At 39.3% G+C, this 22,152-nt stretch overlaps 1 protein-coding gene across 2 annotated transcripts in view; it reads right to left on the bottom strand.

Annotated features, from left to right (window-relative positions):
- Positions 1–21,831, bottom strand: part of SLC13A1 (solute carrier family 13 member 1) — a 101,491-nt gene extending 79,660 nt beyond the window's left edge. The window contains exons 1-2 of one of the 2 annotated variants that reach the window (XM_005679402.3): positions 21,691–21,831; positions 1,214–1,342 (exon numbers count right to left, since the gene is read on the bottom strand). In XM_005679402.3, coding sequence (XP_005679459.1) covers positions 1,214–1,342; positions 21,691–21,789 — 228 coding nt within the window. In that variant the 5' untranslated portion in view covers positions 21,790–21,831. The remainder of the gene's footprint in view (positions 1–1,213; positions 1,343–21,690) is intronic. The other variant, XM_013963434.2, reaches the window with a different exon arrangement.

Genomic DNA, 22,152 nt, shown 5'->3' with positions numbered 1-22,152 from the left:
CGGGTGGCGAGGGGCGGGGGAGAAACTGTATTGTGGGTTATATTTCAACTATAAAAGAAAAAAAGACCTGTGTCAAGGGTTAGTTTTTTAAAGAAGTCTCCACCCACAATATTGGACAGATGAACTTCATGATAGCAGTACTGTACCCAAGCAAAAGACGGAAATCCAGGTGATAAATTACATGCCTGGCATTTTGAATGTGCCATCTTTCCTGAGAATGTTTCACCTGAGGTCTAGGCAGTTGTGTGCTGAGTGGCTGAGAGTTCCATGCAGACAGATATTCTGGCTTCAATGCATTTCATGCTTTTAATGGGAAACTGAATCCGTTTTCTTCAGATGGGTACCCTTAGATTGTATAAAGGTAAGAAACACCTCTCAGCGTGAATAAACTCCTCTCAGTAAGAACAAAAAGGGAATACACATGAAAGTTAATTTGGGTTTATCTTCTGAAATGGCAGGTTTCTAGAAAAGAAAACAGGGAAGCTTTTTCTTTATTAAAAAAAAAATTACTTTTCCAACACTGTATGAGACTGAATTTTGTTGACTAGAAAAAGCTGATGCAGGATGTGAAAGAACTGGCCCTCTTGCTAGGAGGGAGGCACCGGGCGTAGATGACAGCCTGGAAAGATCAGACATGCGTTTCTTCTACTGACACTCACAGCTCAAGTAACCACAGCCTGTGTTTTGCTTTTGTCCACCTGAAGGTGGACACACATGCAGAATTCTAGAGGCAAGGCATGGCTGGAAGTCTGGAGGACTTATGTGGAAGCCTTACCAACAGGCTTTTGTTTTTGTTGTTCAGTCACTAAGTTGTGTCATTAATTCATGCCTGACTCTTTGCAACCCCATGGACTGCAGCACGCCAGGCTTCCCTGTCCATCACTATCTCCCTGAGCTTGCTCAAACTCATGTCCATTGAGTTGATGATCCCATCCAACCATCTCATTCTCTGTTGCCCTCTTCTCTTCCTGCCCTCATTCTTTCCCAACATCAAGGTCTTTTCCAATGAGTCTGTTCTTCTCATCGGGTGGCCAAAGTACTGGAGCTTCTACTTCAGCTTCAGTCCTTCTAATGAATATTCAGGTTGATTTCCTTTAGGATTGAGTGGTTTGATCTATAGGATTACTGCTCGTTTTAAATACAACTTTCTCACTGGAAGTATCAGCACAAAATAGGGAATCTAATTAAGTCAAACATTTGCAGGAAAACTTACTTCTTTGGAAGGCATGATCCCAAACATCGGGAACATTAAGCCAGGCAGCAACGCTGTTATCGACAAAGGCAAAGCTTCTGTCAGCCAGAATATGGCGACGACAAAGAGGGTGTAGGCACATTCCGCTTCCTGGACAGAGCAAAGGCAAGATGTCAGGTGAAATAACAAGGCTGAGAAATCATTGTTCAAATCGCAGTCACACTTGCTGAATAGAGAAATTAAGAAGAAACTCTGCAGGTCTCTGCTCTTTAGAATAGGGCCGCAAATGGTTATTTCTGAGGGTCTCTAAGAGTCAAAATTTAATACACATAAAAAACCAATGACATGAAAACATCCTCATTTCTTATATTTTCTTCACATTTCCTTCAAACTAGGTAAGAGCATATAGTCAGTTTTCTATGCTCATGTCAGCATTTATGGGTGTTTGCCTTTACTTTCCTGTGGCTTGTAAAATTCACACCCTTCCTTTTACCTACGTTTCCTGGTTTCTAGTTGGGTGGGACCCATGCACACCAGCTTTCCTCTCTCTCTACTAAAAGGGGAAGTCAACCCAGAAGAAAAAGTTAGGTGTACTTTTTTGCAGAGAAAGGACACTGCCTCGCTATGTGCATGATTAAGACTGAATTTGCTCCTAAGTGATGCAGACCTGGAGGTGAAGAGCCTTCTGTTTGGCTTTTTCAGAAAGACAGTCGAGCTTCTATGGAGACACAGGGAACTAAACAGGATAGAGGCTCTTAATGTAGTTTTTTGCTTTGCCAGGTATAAATCTGTGGGTTTCTGGCTTAGGGCATTGTTAAGGAATGGTTGAAATTTATCCTTATATTGGGCCTCCTTGATTGCTCAGATGGTAAAGACGCTGCCTGCAATGCAAGAGACCTAGATTCAATCCCTGGGTCAGGAAGATCCCTTGAGAAGGGCATGGCTACCCACTCCAGTAATCTTGACTGGAGAATTGCATGGATAGAGGAGACTGGCATGCTACAGTCCATGGATCACAAAGAGTTGGACATGACTGAGTGACTAATACTTTTACTTTGGCTTACATAAATAATTTTTATATGATATCACTATGTACTAAATCGATAAAGGGCAGCATATCTTACATGGCTTGGTTTTGCTCTCACACTGCTTAACCTCTATAAATTCTGAGCTGCATTTGAAAAATTAACAAATTTATAAAACTCAAAATTTACGAATTTAAAAAACTCAAACTGCTGTCTGAGTTTAATGAGGTCTTTTATTTAAGGTTTTCCCAAAGCAGTAGCATTTCTAGTTTTGTTGCCCTCTGATTCACCTACCTCACGGTGAGTCCTCTGGGCCTGGTCTTTAACTCACCCAACATTCCTGCACCTTCAGGGAGTTTCTAAGAAATTCTTAATAAGACACGATTGTGTCATATCTTTATTGTGCTGTCTTTTTCAAGGAGAAAGAATAAAGGTGTTTTGATGTTGACAATTTTATACAAAGTCTGCCTCTATAATCTTGACAAACAATAAAACAGTGGAGCAAAGTTGAGCCTTGACTAAATCTTTCTGACTTGCTCTGGAGAGAATCTGTGAATATGTGCTTAACTTAAAATGCCCATGTTGGAGAAAGACCAGGTCTGCTTTTTCTCTTAGTTAGAACACATGTGTGTGCGCTCCGTCTCTCAGCCGTATCTCTGACTCTGTGACCTCATGGACTATAACCTGCCAGGCTCCTCCTCTATGGAAATTTCCAGGCAAGAATACTGGAATGGCTTACCATTTCCTACTCCAGGGGACCTTCCCAGTCCATGGATTGTACCCACATCTCTTGCATCTCCTGCATTGGCAGACAGATTATTTCCCACTGTGCCACCTGGGAAGCCTGTTGAAACACACGTATAACCCCCAAACTCTTCACTGTGACTCTATGTTTTCTATCATACTTACAAGGACCTAGATTTCAAAGATAAAATGGACCTTTCTACTATCCTGCCTTTTAATCACAGCCAACCAGTCTCTTGGGCTTCCCTGGTGGCTCAGATGGTAAAGAATCTGCTGCAATGCAGCAGAGCCAGGTTTGATCCCCAAGTCACGAAGATCCCCTGGAGAAGGAAATGGCTACCCATTCCAGTATTCTTGCCTGGAGAATTCCATGGACAAAGGAGCCTGGTGGGCTACAGTCCATGGAGTCGCAAAAGAGTTGGACACAACTGAACTAACATTTTCACTTTCAGTCTCTTAATCTTATCTATCCCACTGTCATTTTACCTCTCGACTCTGCCCTTCAGCCTCCACTCCAATTCCTCCACTGTAGGCAAAGCTGTTCCAAAACCCGTTGATTTTAAATTTAATTCATTTTTGTCATTCCTCTGTGTAAGGCTGGATTGGGACTAGCTATCCTGACAACTGTCTGGAGAACCCTTCTACAAGGAACTGCTAAAACATCAGAAAAATAAAAAGAATATGATGCTAGCAAATTCTTTTTACCACACAAAATCCCTGCCATAGTGTTGAAATTTCATTTCCACATGGGTCTACTTCAGCTAGACATTGATAGTCTGCTCAGATGGGGCAAATTTGGGGGCAAAATTTCAAGTGTTAAATCATTAGCTTGTCAAGACAACTTTCATATTTTAACTGGCCCATACATAATTTAAAATGGTCATGTCAGTAATTTTTGAATTGCTTATTGAAAAGAATCCAAAACTTGCATTGAAGGCCACCTTCACTCTACCTATAACATGACTCACTCCAGTACTTCCTAAAATATTTCTAAAGAGTCTTATCTACATTCCTTCTTCATATATGAATTCTGATCCCTGCTCCTCATACACTGCTTTTCTAAACTCTAATCCTTAACAGGTAGTCATCCCAGTGTGCCTCCAACACTCTCAAGTGATAGCTTCTACCTGCCTGTGACCATATTCTGGAAGGGACACTTTAAACCTAGTTTGATTATGTAGACTAAACAGTTGAAAACTGATGGCCACATCTAAGAAGAAAATACAACTTACAACGGTGTGGGGGTTGGGGGTGTGTGTGTATGTTTGAGTCGAGATTTGCAAACCAGCAGATTTCATATTAGAAATAAAACCCAAATTTCTGGCTTTTCTTGAAAAACTGAGGAATTTGGCAACATTGGGATCATATTCTTCCAGGTCAACAATTCTCCAGACTTGAGAATTCCAATAATTCCCCTTTAAGACTGACTTGCGCTTCTCAGTTTTTCCTGGTGCCTCTGCACCATCTCATGAATTCTCTTACCTGTTTGGCCTTAGATGTCATTTGAGTAAAATCTCTGGTAATAAAAGTGCTGCCTACCTGCTCTTCCTTGCAAATCTTACTTTACCCTTTCAGAATCAACCCTTGGATTGCTCATTTGGGTTTCTATCCATGCTTTCATGATTTTATTACATTTAGACATTATTACATTGATAAACAACATACGGTTTTGAGATTAAATAAGATTTTGGTGTGTATAACGTGAGATGCCAGTTCAGTCCCTGGGTTGGGATGATCCCCTGGAAAAGGACATGGCAACCCACTCCAGTATTCTTGCCTGGAAAATACCATGTGTTGGGCTGCAGAGTCAGACATGACTGAAGTGATCTAGCATACATACATATTTAAAAGCATTTTATTGGAATATTGTGTGAGTTTCTACTGTATAGCAAAGTGAATCAGCTACACATATACATATATCCCCTCTTTTTTGAATTTCCTTTCCATTAGGTCACCACAGAGAATTGAATAAACTTCCCTGTGGTACACAGTAGGTTATAATTAGTTACCTGTTTTACACATGTCATCAGTAGTGTTACATGTCAATCCCAATCTCTCAATTCATCCAACCTCCCTGCTTGGTAGCCATACGTTTGTTCTCTACAACTGCATCTATTTTTCCTTTGTAGATCAGATTATCTATACGTTTTTCATATTGTGCATATATGTGTTAATATTTGATATTTATTTTTCTCCTTCTGGCTTATTTCACTCTGTGTGATTTTTCAACTTGTTTTTACACTCAATGTTTTATTGCTTTCAAATGTGTTCATGTTGATACATATAGACTTATTGTTAATTTTTTTAATGGATATAGCATTTATTTTTATAAATATGTTACAGTTCATTTGTCCATTTTTTCTATTGACGGCTGTCTACGGCTCTTTCTCTCAATTTTTCATTATTATAATGCTACGAACATCTTTATACCTGGATCCATGTGAATATAAGAAAGAGATTTTCTAAGCTATTATATGAAAGTAATTATCAAAATTTCTGAGTGGAAAGGATGCATTGGAACCTTACTGGTATTGCCCAACTGCTATGCAAGAAGGTTGCATCAGTTTACACAGTATTAGCACCAACAACATGAGAAGGTTCCAATTCACCAGCCACTGGTATATTGGAGTGATTTATTTATTTGAAATCTGATAGTATGGAAAGTTCTTCTTAATTTAATTTGCATTTGCTTGAATACCATTGAAGTATTTTTTCATGGTTGTTGAACATAATTGTTCCTCTCCTGAAAATTACCTTGTTTATAGTGTTTTCTCGTGTTTCTGTTGTTTATTTTTATTGTGAATTTGTGAGGTTATTTTTAGATTCTTAATATTTCTTTATACATGTATATTTATAAATATTATTCTTAGCCTCTGACTTATCTATGAAATTTGATTTATTGTGTTTCTGAGTGATAAGATTTTAATTTTGATTCAATTATTTTAAAGTCCTTTCTGTTATGTTTTGTGTTTTTACTATCCTGTATGAGAAATTCTTTCTATACATATTGTATTCCCATATTTTTTTTCTAAAATTAAAAAAAAAATTTTTCAAATGTGGACCTAAATTGATTTGTATAGGAGTCTGATGCCTTTTTTCTAAATGGATAATCAAAATTCCTGATTTCTTTTTAATTAGATGGTCCATCTTTGCCCACTAACTCATGCTACTATATATTTCCTGTGGCAAATTTCTACAAATGCAGACACATGCATTTATGAACTCTACATCTCAATCACTTACACCCCCATCACCTTTCAAAAGGTGGTGAACTGCAGAATTATTAAACTCTTTTAACTACTACAGCTTTTCAATCAGTTTTACAATCGGTAACTCAAGTCCCATATTTTATATTTTTTCAAAGTTGTCTTGATAGTTTTAGGCTTCTACTTTTGAATTTTAGATTTTTATTCAAATTATATGAAATTTATAAAATAAGAAATGGCCTTAAAATATTCTCATCCATGAACTCTTCTTTCAGTTAGGTATTCATTAAACTCTTTTCATAATATTTTGTAGTTTTCTCCGTAAGGGTCTTGTATTCTCCAAGCCAGGCTTCAACAATATGTGAACTGTGAACTTCTAGATATTCAAGCTGGTTTTTAAAAAGGCAGAGGAACCAGAGATCAAATTGCCAACATCTGTTGGATCATCAAAAAAGCAGGAGAGTTCCAGAAAAACATCTATTTCTGCTTTATTGACTATGCCAAAGCCTTTAACTCTGTGGATCACAACAAACTGGAAAATTCTGAAAGAGATGGGAACACCAGACCATCTGACCTGCCTCTTAGAAATCTGTATGTTCAGTTAGAACTGGACATGGAACAACAGACTGGTTCCAAATAGGAAAAGGAATATGTCAAAGCTGTATATTGTCACCCTGCTTATTTAACTTCTATGCAGAGTACATCATGAGAAACGCTGGGCTGAAAGAAGCACAAGCTGGAATCAAGATTGCTGGGAGAAATATCAATAACCTTAGATATGCAGAGGACACCACCCTTATGGCAGAAAGTGAAGAAGAACTAAAGAGCCTCTTGATGAAAGTGAAAGAGGAGAGTGAAAAAGTTGGCTTAAAGCTCAACATTCAGAAAACAAAGATCATGGCATCTGGTCCCATCACTTCATGGCAAATAGATGGGGAAACAGTGGAAATGGTGGCAGGCTTTATTTTGGGGGCTTCAAAATCACTGCAGATGGTCACTGTAGCTATGACATTAAAAGATGCTTACTCCTTGGAAGAAAAGTTATGACCAACCTAGACAGCATATTAATAAGCAGAGACATTACTTTGCAAACAAAGGTCTGTCTAGTCAAAGCTATGGTTTTTCCAGTAGTCGTGTATGGGTGTGAGAGTTGGACTATAAAGAAAGCTGAGCACCGAAGAATTGATGCTTTTGAATTGTGATATTGAAAGGACTGATGTTGAAGCTGAAACTCCAATACTTTGGCCACCTGATATGAAGAATTGACTCATTGGAGAAGACCCTGATGCTGGCAAAGATTGAAGACAGGAGGAGAAGGGGACCACAGAGGATGAGATGGTTGAATGGCATCACTGACTCAATGGACACGAGTTTGGATAAACTCCAGGAATTAGTGATGGACAGAAGGCCTGGCGTGCTGTAGTCCATGGGGTCGCAAAGAGTCAGACACGACGAGCGACTGAACTGAACTGACTTAAACTGAATCTTTACTAGATATCTTCATTACTGTTGAAAAAAATAAGAAATTAATTATCATCCTTTTGTATACATTTTTTCTCTTTATAGTTTGGTAGCTTTAAATTTTTCTCCTTCAATGGTTTTCTCCTTCAAAGTCTCATTTATGATGTATCTAAACATGAACTAATATTTAAGTAAATTATTTTTTACTTGGAAATGCTCTGTTTGAGGATTCATATCTTTTTTAATTCTGAAAAAATTAGCCATTATTACTCTGAATATAATCTCTCTTCTAATCTCTTTTACAAGAATACCTTTCACATGTGTGTTGGGAATTCTAAATCTACCTTCAAATCATTCTTTCATGTAAAACATGTTTACTTATTATGTCTGATTTTTAGGTGAATTCTTAGTATTCTTTTTTAGTTCACTGAGTATGTCTTCAAGTGCACTCAGGTTAAAGTTTATAGTTTCATCTTAAGTTTTTAAATTTTTAATTCTTTTTAATTTCAGAGAAGACTTTCATTTCTAAGATTTCTAACTAGTCATTTTTTTTTGTATTCACCTGTTCTTGCTTTATATTTCTTTTTAAAATGAGGATTAATTAATGCACAAAATACTGTACATGTATATTGTATACAATTAGTTGAGTTTTGGACATATGTAGATACTTGTGAAACTATCACCACAATCAAAGTAATGAACATATCCATCATGTCCAAAAGTTTCCTCAGGCCCCATTTTGGGTTTTGTTTGTTTCTGTGTGTGTGTTAAAGACCCATAACATGAGATCTACATTCTTAAAAATTCTAAGTGTACAGTACAATATTAACTATGGATACTGTGTTGTTCAGCAGATTTCTAGAACTTACTCATCTTGCATAACTGAAACTTTCCCCTTTGAACAACTCCCCATCCATTCAACTTTTGGCAACCACCATTCTACTCTATATTTCTATGAGCTTGTCTATTTCATATGCCTCGTAAAGGTGGAATCATGCAGTATTTTTTCTATTACTGGTTTATTTCTCAGCATAATATCTTCCCAGTTTATCCATGTAGCTGCAGATGACAGGATTGCCTCTTTTTCTTTAAGACTGAATAATAAATATTCTGTTGTCTATACACACCACATTTCCTTTATCCATTCATCAGCCCATGGACATTTAGGTTATTCCCATGTTTTGGATATTGTGAAGAATGCTGCAATGAATATGGAAGTACAAATACTCCTTGAATATCCTGATTTCATTTCTTTTGGCTATATATCTATAGGTGAGATTGTTGGATTGTACATATGGTAACTATTTTTAGTTTTTTAAGAAGCCTCCATACTGTTTTCCATAGTGACAGCATCATTTTACATTTTTATTAGCAGTGTACAAAGGTACAAATTTCTCCACATCATCACCAACACTTATCTTTTTTTTGAAAAAAGTAAAAGCCATCCTAATAGATGTGAGGTGATAACTTCTGTGACTTTGATTTGCATTTCCCTGATGATCAATGAAATATTGAGTACCTTTTCATTTGTCTGTTGCTCGTTTGTATATTATCTTTGGAGAATGTGCATTCAAGTCTTCTGTCTATTGTATATTCTTGGTACTCTTGTCAAAGATCAGTTGACCATATATGAATGGGTTATTTCTAAGCTCTCTATTCTGTTTCATTGGCCTAAGTATCTGTCTTTATGCCAGTATCATACTGTTTATTTGCTGTAGTGTTGTCATGTATTTTGAAATCAGGAAGTATGGATGCCTCAAGCTTTATTCTCTTTGCTCAGATAACCTTTGGTTATTCAAAGTTTTGTGGTTACATATGAATTTTAAGGGTGTTTTATCTATTTCTGTAAAAAAAAAAAAGTCTTTGCAATTTTGATGTGGTTAGCACTGAATTTGTAGATTGCTTTGGGTAGATGGACATATTTTAGCATATTAAATCTTCTAATCCAGGAAATGAGATGTCTTTCTATTTATGTGTGTCTCCATTCATTTCTTTAATCAGTGTTTTATAGTTTTCGGTGTAGAAGGCTAAACTCCTTGGTTAAGTTTACTACTAAGTATTTTATTATTTTTGATGCTATTTTAAATGGGATTATTTTCTTAACTTTCTTTTCTGATAGTTGTTAACATGTAGAAAACAACTGATTTTAACATTGGTTTTGTATCCTGCAGCTTTACTACATTAGTTTATCAGTTCTAAGTTTTTTGTAGAGTATTTACGGTTTTCTACACAGAAGATCATTTACGTCTTTCCAATTTGATGACTTTTGTTTTCTTTCTTGCCTAATTGCTCTAGTTAGGACTTTTAGTACTGTATTAAATAGAAGTGGTAAGAGTGGGCATCCTTGTCTTCTAGTCTTATAGAAAAGCTTTCAGTTTTTCACCACTGAGGATGGTGTTACATGTGGGCTTGTTATATACATCCCTTATTATGCCAAGGTTCATTCCTTGCACACTTTATTTGTTGAGAGTTTTTTTTTTTTAATCATGAAAGGATGTTGAATTTTATTAATGATTTGTCTGCATCTCTTGGGATGATAATGTGATAATTATTTTTACTTTGAAAACCCCATGTATTTGGAAAGTAAATGTCTACTTTAAATGATGGGTGTATCTAAGAAGTCATAACCAGGAAAATTAGAAAATATTTGTAACATAATAAAAATGAAAAGAGAATTTACCAGAATTTGTTGCATGCAGCTGGATATGATCATGTAATTTTTAAAAGAAATCCTTCATTCTGTTAATGTGATACATCACATTAACTGATTTGTATGTATTGAATCATCCTGGTATCCCAGGGATAAATCCCACTTGGTCATGTTGTATGATCCTTTTAATGTGCTAATGAGTTTGATCAGCTAGTATTTGTTGAGGATTTTTATGTGCATGTTTATAGGGATATGAACCTGTGATTTTCTTTCATTGTATTAACTCTTTGTCTGACTCTGGTATCAGGATGTTGGCCTCATAAAATCAGTTTGAAAGTATTCACTTCTCTTTAATTTTTTGGAAGAGTTTGGAAAGGATTGGCATTAATTCTTTCAAAAAATATTTGGTAGAATTTACCAGTGAAGCTCTGAGCCTGGGCTTTTCTTTGTTAGGAAGTTTCTGATTATGATTCAAGCACCTCACACTCTTTATTAATCTGTTGAGGATTTTCTGTTTATGACTCCGTCTTCATGGGTTGTATGTTTCTGGAAACTTATCCATTTCTAGATTATTCAATTTGTTGGTGTAATTGATACATTTCTATTTCAAAAATAATGTTACTTATTATGGATCCCTTCCCCCATTTCTCATCTACTGATTTCCCTTTCTTTTATCCTATTTGGAGTGTTTCCGTCTCTGTTGGTTTTCGTTATCAGACCTTCTTGATTGTCTTCCTGCAGTTTGAAATTTTGTTTTCAGATTGACCCTGCATGGTAGTTGTTTCTGTGTTGTTCCCTTCTGTCCTCCTAAAGCTTTTACAGTTGCCTGCAGCCAGTCCCCAGCTTGCAGTCCGGTATGTGCTCTATCTTGTCAGCCTGAGGTTCAGTCCTGCCAGAACAATGCAAATCCAGCCATCTTGCTGGATCAGGAAGTTTGGGTCAGTCCTGGCTGGGGGCTGGGCAGAAACTGCTTCCTCTGAATGCTTCCACAGACAGCGGTCAGCCTAGCTGTTTTGTTTGGTCATTCAGACCTGCCAAGAAAATCACTCTCTAGCACTTAGTTTGTGGCACTGAAATTAATTCTGACCCCAAAACGATGTGGGAGCACTTTAGACCACAGCTTTCTCTCTCATGTTTGCTCTCCTTGCTTGCTTTTCTGATCCATTTTGATTTATCAAAATGTTTATCAGCGTTGTGTTTATGGTGGAGAATAGGGTGGAGGGGACTTCATTGTACAAATTTCATCCAGACTGCTGACCATAGGCTTTATAGATAGGAAACCTCATTTCAAAGGTGAAGATATTTGCTGAGTAAAGAGACGAATCTGTTCTTCTGACTTGATTGAGTAAGAGGAGGGGACAATAACATTTATGAATGCCTGTGACATACCAGGTATAATACTTGTTTTATGTAGTCCTTCCCCAAATTCTATAAAGTAGGTATTTTAATTCCATGTTGAATGAAGGATCAACAATCACATTGCTAATAATATGTAGTAGAGTTCTACCCAAGTACATTCATGAGAGCACGTCTTATATTTCATTTACTACCCTGTTCCAAGCACTTAAAACAATGGTTGGCATATAGTAAGTGCCCGGCACTTATTAAATGACTGAAGCTTTTTTCCTCAGTGTCTTTCCTACTACTGTTTTTATTCAGATATCTGATCCCTGGGCTTTTTCAGTGCCTCAGTGGTACAGAACCCAACTGTCAATGCAGGAGATGAGGGTTCGATCCCTAGGCTGGGAAGATCCTCTGGAGAAGGAAATGGTAACCCACTCCAGTATATTTGCCTGGGAAATTCCACGGACAGAGTAGCCTGACAGGCTACAGTCCAAGGGGTCACAAAGAATTGGACACTATTGAGTAACTAAACAATAAACCTTGATCCCTAGATAGGAGATCCCTATATTCTACTAGGCATAAATTATTTAGTCTAGGAATCTCTTTTCTTTGCCTTTTCTCTTTTCTTTTCTACTTGCCTGGCACTGGATATTTTGATGCCCATCATAATGGGTCTTTATAGTTCTCCTGAGGTTTTCATCTCTTTTGCTAATGAGCTTGAATTGGAACTAAAGCTTTTACTTGCCTGGGTCACTTCCTCATTTCACAATATCATCGTTGTATCTAGTTTTAACCACCCCTAGAGAGTGCAGCCAGGAACTTGCTACAGAGGCAGAAAAGGCAAATGCTGCTATGACAAGGCAATATGGATAATGACTCCCCTCTGACTAAAGTTCTGAGTGTCAAGTTATCTTGGGAAATGTGGTTGATTGTATTTTAAAATCACCTCAGCTCTCTTTTAAATTATAGTTCTGGATAGAATTGAAATAAAAATTAGCCTTTAAAATGCAGTTTTTCACCTCTTCTCCTTTTTAATGACACACTGACTGATATTAGGGAGTAATTTGGCATATGTGGAATTAGTACATATGTGGGTACGGTCTCTCAGCACAGCTTGAGAAAAGTAGGACCAATCACAAGCCTCAGTCACAGCATTTGATTTTCAAAGAGAATGCACAGCAATTAAGATGGGAGAAAGAAAAATCACGCATTATGAATCTGTGTGCTACAAGAAAAACACTATTATTATATGACAGAGCCTGTAAAGGGCTTTGCATGGTTCCTGACACACCTACCACTACTGTGGCAGGAATTTCTCAAGACTCAATCCATATTAACTGAAAACCCTAAAGTGACTCCTACTGGCCTCAGATTGGAAGATGGAGAGTAAGAAGCTCAACTACAAAGTTAAGGAAAAATAATTAGCATTTCTTATTCGTTTTCAGCCCAAAATAGGTAGCAAGGGAAGGCAATTAGTGGCTCCACTATGTCAATTACAAGGGAATTTTTATTTCCTTTTCATTTAACTTCCGAAACCAATTAGCAATGGAGATGTTCTGTGTTCACATCCCACGCACACAGCGGAACTGGAAACAGCCAGAGATCACCTTGTTTTCCAACCTGATGACGTGCTAGAGTGTGATTAAAAATGCCGGCTGTGGGTTAACTGCTTTAGAGTTACGATGCGTCTTAACCATGCAGCATCCTGGACTTCACGCCCACAAGTACCTCAGGTGACCCTGGGGCAGCCAATTCACAGACAACGCTCAAAACTCTTGTAAGAATCTTATTCAATTTACAGATGAGGGCATGGACCAGGGGGCAGTCTGACAGAACCAGTTAGGGAGTTTTTCAGAATATGCTAGATAAATTGGGACAGCCTAGGTTAAATCTCAGCAGCTTGAAACAACCAGTGTTTATTTCTTGCTCACATGATCTGTTTATCCTGTGTCATAGTTGCTCTGCCATCCAGTGGGAGACCTCATCTAAATATGTGTTCTAGTAATTACAAATGCAAGAACAGCACGGCGCAAGCTTTTAAAAATCTGATGTAAATCCCAGCAAGGAAGCAGTAGTGTCGATGAGTTTGGGAGTCAGACAGCTTGTCTGTAAATCCTCACTCCCGTTAGAGACTGTGTGACTTTGGGCAAATTGCTTAACCTCTTTGAGTACCTGCTTGCTCATCTGTAAAATGGGGATAATATTGACTACTCTAATGGTTGCTGGAGGCTCACAGTAGACATTCACTTTATCATTACCAAACAGAGTATAAAAATGTATCTTGAAGAGAAGAGCTTCGTGGAAGAGACACATCCCCATTCCCCTGATACACCTACCTACATTCTTGTTCTGACCCTTAGTGGCTCTTACACTGTATTTGAAGTTCCTTCATCATCTCCTTTCTCCTGTATCCTCTGCTTCCTATACGATCTCGCTCAGGTATCTGCATCCTTCTGCCATGAGAGATCTTTAATCCTTTCGTTCAGTACAGTTATCAACCATCTACTGTAGGACAGGCATTGTGCTTGGGCCAGAGGAAACAAGTAAACAGCGTGTTCTGCGCTCTTGAGGTATCTGCAGTGTAGAGGGGGACGTGAAGATAAAGGCAAAATGGAATACTCGGTACAGTGGAGGCTGATGTCTTCACAATCATGCAATGAGCGCATGGAGAGTGATTCTGCTTGTATCACAGCCTGGGCTGCCTTTCCCAGCAAGCGCAAGGTGAGAGGAGTGGGCACTCCCTGAAGGGGACACAGCACATCAAAGACAGAAAGGCAAGGATAGTCATGGGTACTCTAGGGGCACAGATAGTGAAGTGTGAACGAAGAACTCAGATATCGGGGGCTTTGGGGAGGGCTATTAGGACAAAGAAATGGCAAAATCCCAAGACCCAGCATATCTACAAGTTCTGTTAGATGTTTCCCCCTGTCAGCAAAAGGGAGTCACAGAAGAGGTGGTACCAGTGAGTGTTCAGTCCTTTCAGTTGCGCCTGACTCTTTGTGACCCTATGGACCGTGTCCCGCCAGGCTCCTCCTCCACGGGATTCTCCAGGCAAGAATCCTGGCGTGGGTTTCCATGGGCCCCTCCGGGGGATCTTCCCAACCCAGGGATCAAACCCACATCTGCCTGTGTTTTTACCCACTGAGCCACCTGGGAAGCCCATGGAAGAATTAGGACCAGTGGTAAATGCAACAGGATGAGGCTGACATTTTAAAAATAGTCCTCTGGCAGGAGACTTCAGAGGGTAACAGTGAGAAATGGTCTATGAAAGAGAGAGTTGAAGGCAGCCTAGAGGAGAACAGTGCCGGCAGGAACGGAAATGAAGATTCAAATGGGAGGCAGGTGGATTCAGGAGGTAAAGGAACACAGACTGAGTGGCGTGGGCTTAGGAGGAGCTGAGGGATCTGACGTGACACACAGATTGCAGACCTGGATGAGGGGCAGCCGATTCTCTGAGACAAAGAACAGAGAAGGAGCAGCACGTTGTAGGCAAGCGGGACTGTGCACGGTAGGGGAAGGGAGGGGGTGGTGAATGTTGCTTCCCTAGATAGAGTCACCCTTTAACTACACACCGATAAAATAAATGATATGTTTCCATCACTGGCATGGATTTATATACAACCCTATTTTGTGATGAATGCTGACCATGGTATATATTAACTTTTCAGCAACCTTGCAAGCTACTTGAAAGCAGAAACATTAATTTATTTTTTTTTAATTTTTAATTTTTAATTTTTTTATTTTTTAAATTTTAAAATATTTAATTCTTACATGCGTTCCCAAACATGAATCCCCCTCCACTGCGTAAGATGCCACTGTACACTGAGCACCATACTTTGGGCTTTGAAAGTTCTCATCAAATATTCATGAAATAAATATATATCACATTTGGATTTCCTGGTTTTGTTCATCTCCTACCACATTACCATCAGCATGATTCTATGTTTACTTTTCTTCTTGCCCTCCATCATTCTGATGCTCTTTGGTATCTAAAATGTTCATTTTCTTGGCATTTATAGCATTTAGCCCTTTATCTTGGGCTTCCCAGGTGGCACTAGCGGTAAAGAACCTGCTTGCCAATGCAGGAGACATAAGAGATGTGAGTTCCATCCCTGGGTCCAGAAGATCCCACGGAGGAGGGCATGGCAACCCACTCAGAGGAGCCTGGTGGGCTACAGTCGATGGGGTTGCAAAGAGTCAGAGGCGACTGAAATGACTTAGCATGCACACACCCCTTTATTTTAAATCCCTACAATATTTTAGACCAACATTGAAAACAATATCCAATTTCATTTGCCCCTTTAGAAGTTCCTTATGTTTTCTCCGAGTTCCTCTCTTCCCTCTTCTCTCACTTGTGGTCTTTTAAAATTCTCTCCCACTCATTTTCCTTTCCTTTGTCAGGCTTCTCAACCTACCACTTCCCCTCTTCCATCAGAGCCTTTATCCCTTTAAGGTTTACATTTCTTTACAAGTGCTATATTTCTCCCATCTGTTTAGTTTTTCTAGATGGAGCACCTAAGTCTCTCCTTATGTATTATTTCTTTTACTTATCATAATTTCTATTATAACTTTGAGATTCACGGTGCATCAGAGGCATAGACTGTGGAGGAAACAGAAGCAGCCCACGACAGCCACAGACACAGAGGCGGCCCTCTCAGCCGTGTTTCTTCCATCGCTGACTGTGGCTGGTAGAGCAAACCAAGGCTCTGTTCAGCTGACTCTCCCTCTCCTCTTTTCAACTTTCTCTTGGCATAAAGTATTTTCCCAGGAAATCCTAAAGTATCTGACAGAAATCTGAAATCTGGTCTTGGATTTATAGCCAGTCAACTAAGGACTGCTGCTCAATATCTGTGGGACTGTCTTCCTGAAAAAAACGGGGGTCCATAATGAACACATAAACCAGAGGGCCCGACATATCAGTAAGAGATGCACTCTACAAACAGAAAATATTATTGTCCAATTTTCTTCCCTTACAACTCGTCAGACAAACCTGGCCTTCTTTTTATCATGTTGTTCCATCACAAGAAATACAAAGAGCCAAGAACTGGAAAAATAAGCAAAGAAATAGCACAGAGTTCTGAGAAGAATAAAATTAACAAGCTGCTAAAAATAGTCGTAAAAGAATAATGTTGCACGGGGAATATCAGTGGAACTAAGGCGTGTAGCCTAGGCCAATTTTAACAAGTTTTTATCTGGAAATATTTAAGGTAGTTCCTCTCCAAAGAGAGAACATTTCAGTTTCAAGGATTAATTTTACTCATTTACATGAACATCAATTACATCACAGGCTTCTTTTACTGACCACTAACTACTAATTTGGAGCTTCCCAGGTGGCTCAGTGGTAAAGAAACTACCTACCAATGCAGGAAATGCAAGAGACATGGGTTCGATCCCTGGGTCAGGAAGATTCCCTGGAGGAAGAAATGGCAACCTGTTCCAATGGTTTTGTCTACAAAATCCCATGGATAGAGGAGCCTGGAGGGCTACAGTCCAGGGGCTTGCAAAGAGTCAGACACAGCTGCGCAGCTGAGCACAAAGCACACAACTACTAATTGGGGAAGGACTGGGACTACCTTTACAATTTTGTGATGATTAAAAAGACAGTATTTCTGATGTTTCATGTAAAGCAATAAGAAGATAAAATTCCTTCAGTAAAGTGACTTTTATACCAATGTATCAGGAGTATACTTATTCCCCTTGGAAGACATAGGACACAGATATTTAGTTGTGGTTGAGATTATGGCTCTGGAGTCAGACAGAGGTTGGTTGGACATCTGTATAGCCATGTATTGGTAAGCTATTGACTTGTTTCTATCGCAAAGTCTAATCTTCAAAATTTGACCAATTACAATACCTGATTCAGAAGGACTCAATTTGAACTTCTGTCTGACTTAGACCCACAGGTTTCTGGGGTGATGAATATTTTCTTTTGCTATAAAATATTATTTCCATGAAAACATGGAAATACACAGTTGCAAAATCTCTTCCATCTAAAAATTGTAAGATGCCAGCTTAATGCCATGACTCATGGTAGACATCCAGGGTGAAGAGAAGGGGGATCACATCCTGAGAAGCTGATTGCACTAGCTTGTAGAGCTGGGACTCTGGGACATTCAGCAGATGACATACATGAGACCCTTACTCCAGTTCTCCTAGGTCCATCCCCAGGGTATAAAATTACTGCACTTGTCTACCTTCAAGAAGTTGAGTTGCCTGAGGTCAGTTAAGGAAGTGGCTAATAATTTACACCTCTTCTCTAAAGCATTATGGTGAGGAGTTATGCCTGAGTTGTTGCTAAATGAGTATCAAGCCACACATTTTGTGACTATTTAAAATAGAAGGCAAGTCTTCAAAAATATAAAATATAGAAAAGGGTAAAACAAAACCACTGTTAAAGCATGAATCTGAGTTCTGACAGAACCTGAGTTCAAATCCCATTTCAACACCATCCCTGTGGCCTTTGCTGGGTCACATGTCTTTGAATGTCAGTTTCTGAAAATGTAAAATGAGAATGCTAGGACATTTATGATTGTCTTCTTGGTTTGTAATGAACCTTAAATAAGATAACTTGGATAAAGCAGCTGGTAGAATGCCTGGAACAGAAGCAAGCTCTGCAAAGCAAAGCCCTTCCCCTCCTTTTTGAACATTACATGGTAAAGCCACTTACGGGCTCTCATCTTTGAAGCTACATTTTTTAATTAAGGTTGAATTAAGCTAAGGGTTAAGGCCTGTCTACAGAAACAACTCAAAATTCAGCAGGGAAATGAAAAAAAAATCAGTCAATAATTTATTGTTTATTAGTTCCACCATCGTATAGATTTACTGTGTTTTTATGAAGCAAAATTGACTTTTTGTTTGCTTGAACTCTTTAGTTGTTCTGTTACTCTGTGTTTAGAAGTATAGGCTTCACACTTTGGTAGCCTGAAAGTTACAATACAATGACTTCAATCCACACCAAAGTAGCCGCTACTTCAATTTTATGCCTTCTAAAGTCCTAAGTTCTCTGAAAGAAAGTTCTGCTTTCATTGTAAGCAACAGTTAAAATAATATACTTCGGGTTTAATTAGCAGTTGATTGAATGGTTAAATATGCATTCAAAGTAGCAAAAAAATGAAATTATGTTATTGTACTTGGAAAAATCCTCCCAATAATGTTAATTGAGTTTTAACAAATGAGTTGATTAGAGGGAAAGGAAAGAGGACACAGTTCATCAAATGCAACTTGATGTCAGGTTTCCCCACAGACCTAATGTACTCTTGACATAGCACTTTGGAAAAAAAAAAAAAAGTAAATGACTACATTTCTTAGCAAGAGTACACTTTTTCTGGTTAATGAATCATGCACAGAGAACATTGTTTTTTATTTATTTACTTGCCCTTCCCTTGCAAAGAGCTTATATTCATTTTCTCTGAAAATTATGTTAAGATAAGCAAAGTGTCAAGCATGTATATGTCAAAGGAGCAGCACAGATGATATGCAGTCATGGACAAAGTTTGTCTTGACTGGTTTAACTTACTTTCTCAGCCCTAAGTAAGGACTTTATGCTGAGAGTAACCAGAAATATTAAAATATAGCAGGGGTCCAGGTATGAATCAGGAGGTACTCACGGTAAGAGTCAGCCAGGTCTGGGGGACATGTAGGACCAGAGGAGTTGGAAAAAGAAGGCCATATGAACACGGAAAGGAGTAATGAGTCTTTGAAGTGGGTGGAGGGGTGGGGGTGGCATTCAGATGAAAGACTTGTGTCTATGCTTCACATTTGTCATCTAGTGGCTGCCAGAGACTCAGAGGAGTCCTCAGAGCTAGCTGGGGTAGGAGGGGCAGGGGGAAGAGGGGAGGATGAATCACATGGAATTTGAAAACAAAACCCACCAAATCAAGGACAACGGGGGCTGCCTGCTGTTTTCACAAGAAATTCTCTAAGAATCTGGGGGTTCCGAACAATGTCTGATAAAAAGTAGGGGAGGGGAGTTCTTCCCTCTCACCTCAGGGTGCTGTGAGACCTCAGTGCTGAGAGAGACCCAGCCTGAGAGGCTGTAGCCCCTCATGGTCATTCTTTCTCCCCCCACCCCCCACCAGGTGACAGCTTGAAGCCTTGGGAAGCCAAGGCCAGGCCCCTCACCAGCTTTGTTGGTAAAGGAGAACTTGGCAGAGCCAAAAAGGACTTTTCATTATCTCATCTCACTTTCCTTCACACTGTGAATGAAAAAGGCTTAGAAGAAAAGCTGACAAACCTAGACAGCTTATTAAAAAGCAGAGACATCACTTTGCCAACAAAGGTCCGTATAGTCAAAGCTATGGGCTTTCCAGTAGTCATATACACATGTGAGAGTTGGACCATAAAGAAGGCTGAGCACTGAAGAATTGATGCCTTTGAACTGTGGTGTTGGAGAAGACTCTTGAGAGTTCCTTGGACAGCAAGGAGATCCAACCACTCAATCCTAAAGGAAATCAACCCTGAATATTCATTGGGAAGGACTGATGCGGAAGCTGAAGCTCCAATCCTTTGGCCACCTGATGCAAAGAGCCCACTCACTGGAAAAGACCCTGATGCTGGGAAAGATTGAGGGCAGGAGGAGAAGGAGGGGGCAGAGATGAGATGGTTGGATGGCATCACTGACACAATGGACATGAATCTGAGTAAACTCTGGAAGATAATGAAGAACAGAGAAGCCTGGCATACTGCAGTCCATGCAGTTGCAGAGTCAGACACAACTTAGTGACTGAACGACAATTTTCCTTCAGACCAGTGGCAGACTGCTGAGGGAGGCTGGAGTATTTCAATCACTGTGATTCTATTTTTACTCACACTCATATAACCTTGGTTAATGCTTGTTAGAGAAGAACCTCAGGAAGGTTTTCTTCTACTCAGAGAAAAGGCATCATGGGGTGGTGGGAACCGCACCACTGTAGGGTTAACAGATTTGGGGAGATTCTCACTAACCCACTTACTGTGTGCCAGCCACAGCTCCAAGTAAGTTCTTGGTGGGTGCTCATTCACTTAATCCTTACAGCAAGCCCATTACAATCCCAGTTTTACATAGGAGAAAATAGAAGCACAGAAAGGTCAATTAATTTTTCCAGGTCACATAGCTTCTAAGTGGAAACCTGGGACCTAAAGCAGAGAGCCTGGCTCTGGGGACTGTTCTCTTGCCACCAAGAGACCCTTGTCACACCTGGCACAAATAAGGCAGTCACTAAATGTTTGCAGATACAAATCATTTTACCAAGGTAGTAAAAATGCATTGGGTTTATATTTCTACACTTAATAGATTGACCAGACTTGAAGGAAACTGAAAAATCCCTACAAGAACACCAAAAAAAAAAAAAAAAAAAAAAACCTCAAACGATCAGAACATGTGCAATAATGTGTTAGATTCTCTGATTAAACAAGGAAAATTACTCCTTGTTTTCAGTGTCTTCTTCTAATGTTCTTGTGTTGTTCATTTGCTAAGTTGTGTCCAACTCTTTGTGACCCCAAGGGCTGCAGCACTTCCAGGGGGTTCCATGGCCTACACCAAAACATGGAACTGCCAAGTAAATTAATTTGCAGTAGATCACCTTTCCTGGAGAATCCCGTGGACGGAGGAGCCTTGTGGGCTACAGTACATAGGGTCACAGAGTTGGACATGACTGAAGAGGCTAAGCACATAGCACAGATCATCCCTAGGAATTCCGATTGTCCTTTGAGCTCTTTCCACCAGTGTCACATTGCTGCCTAGTCTCAGGGCAAGGGACTGTGTTAACCTGGGATGCTCCCTGGAGATTGATAACTAGACCAACAAGATCTCAAGGGTCATGATTCTTTTGTTCTTCTCATCTGGTCGCCAAGCAGAGAACAATTCTGACTGAATATACTATTTAATTATTCTAGTTAATCACACTGAGTATCAACAGCATTAATCATTAAAAGGGAGAGAAATGGACAAAGTACAATGTATAACCATCCTGATTTCAAGCCCAAGGTGTCACCACCCTTCCAGCTCCAAGACAGATAATTGCATAGCAACAATAAAGGGCAATTCGATACCTCAGAAAACCCACCAGCCTGTTCTCCAGGTTCACTTACCTTCGAGCGGAGGATGAGTGGCAATGGCAATAAAATCAACACAGTGAAAACTACAAGGAGCAACCGGCGATAAACCAAAACGTAACTGAAGAATTTCATTGTCTTGCACAGGTGGCTTCAATAGTGTTCTCCTCAAATAAAGGGCAGGCCTTAAATAACCGACCTGGATTAATATTTCTCTAGCTCATTATCTCCATTTACTGCCCCAGACTCACCAACATGAGTTAAAATTAAATCTCAGTTTTTATCGTTTTACTGTCAGAATTCACATGGAGAGATAAGCCCAAGAGTGTGCGAAATCAAAGACCATTTTCTGCTAGGGTTTTTGAAAGGCAAAAACTGTCCTTATTTAGTTTGTGTATTGTAACTGGAATAGAAACTGTCTAAGTCTAGGAGGCGAAACCATGAGCTGGGTTGAGTCTGCCCACAAGGAGTTCCCTCCCCACCTTTTGATGTCCCCTG

This window comes from Capra hircus, chromosome 4, assembly GCF_001704415.2.
Source record: "Capra hircus breed San Clemente chromosome 4, ASM170441v1, whole genome shotgun sequence".
Lineage (NCBI taxonomy): Eukaryota > Metazoa > Chordata > Mammalia > Artiodactyla > Bovidae > Capra > Capra hircus.
The sequence above is the reverse complement of the archived record's forward strand: the minus strand, read 5'-3'. Positions and strand labels throughout refer to the sequence as shown.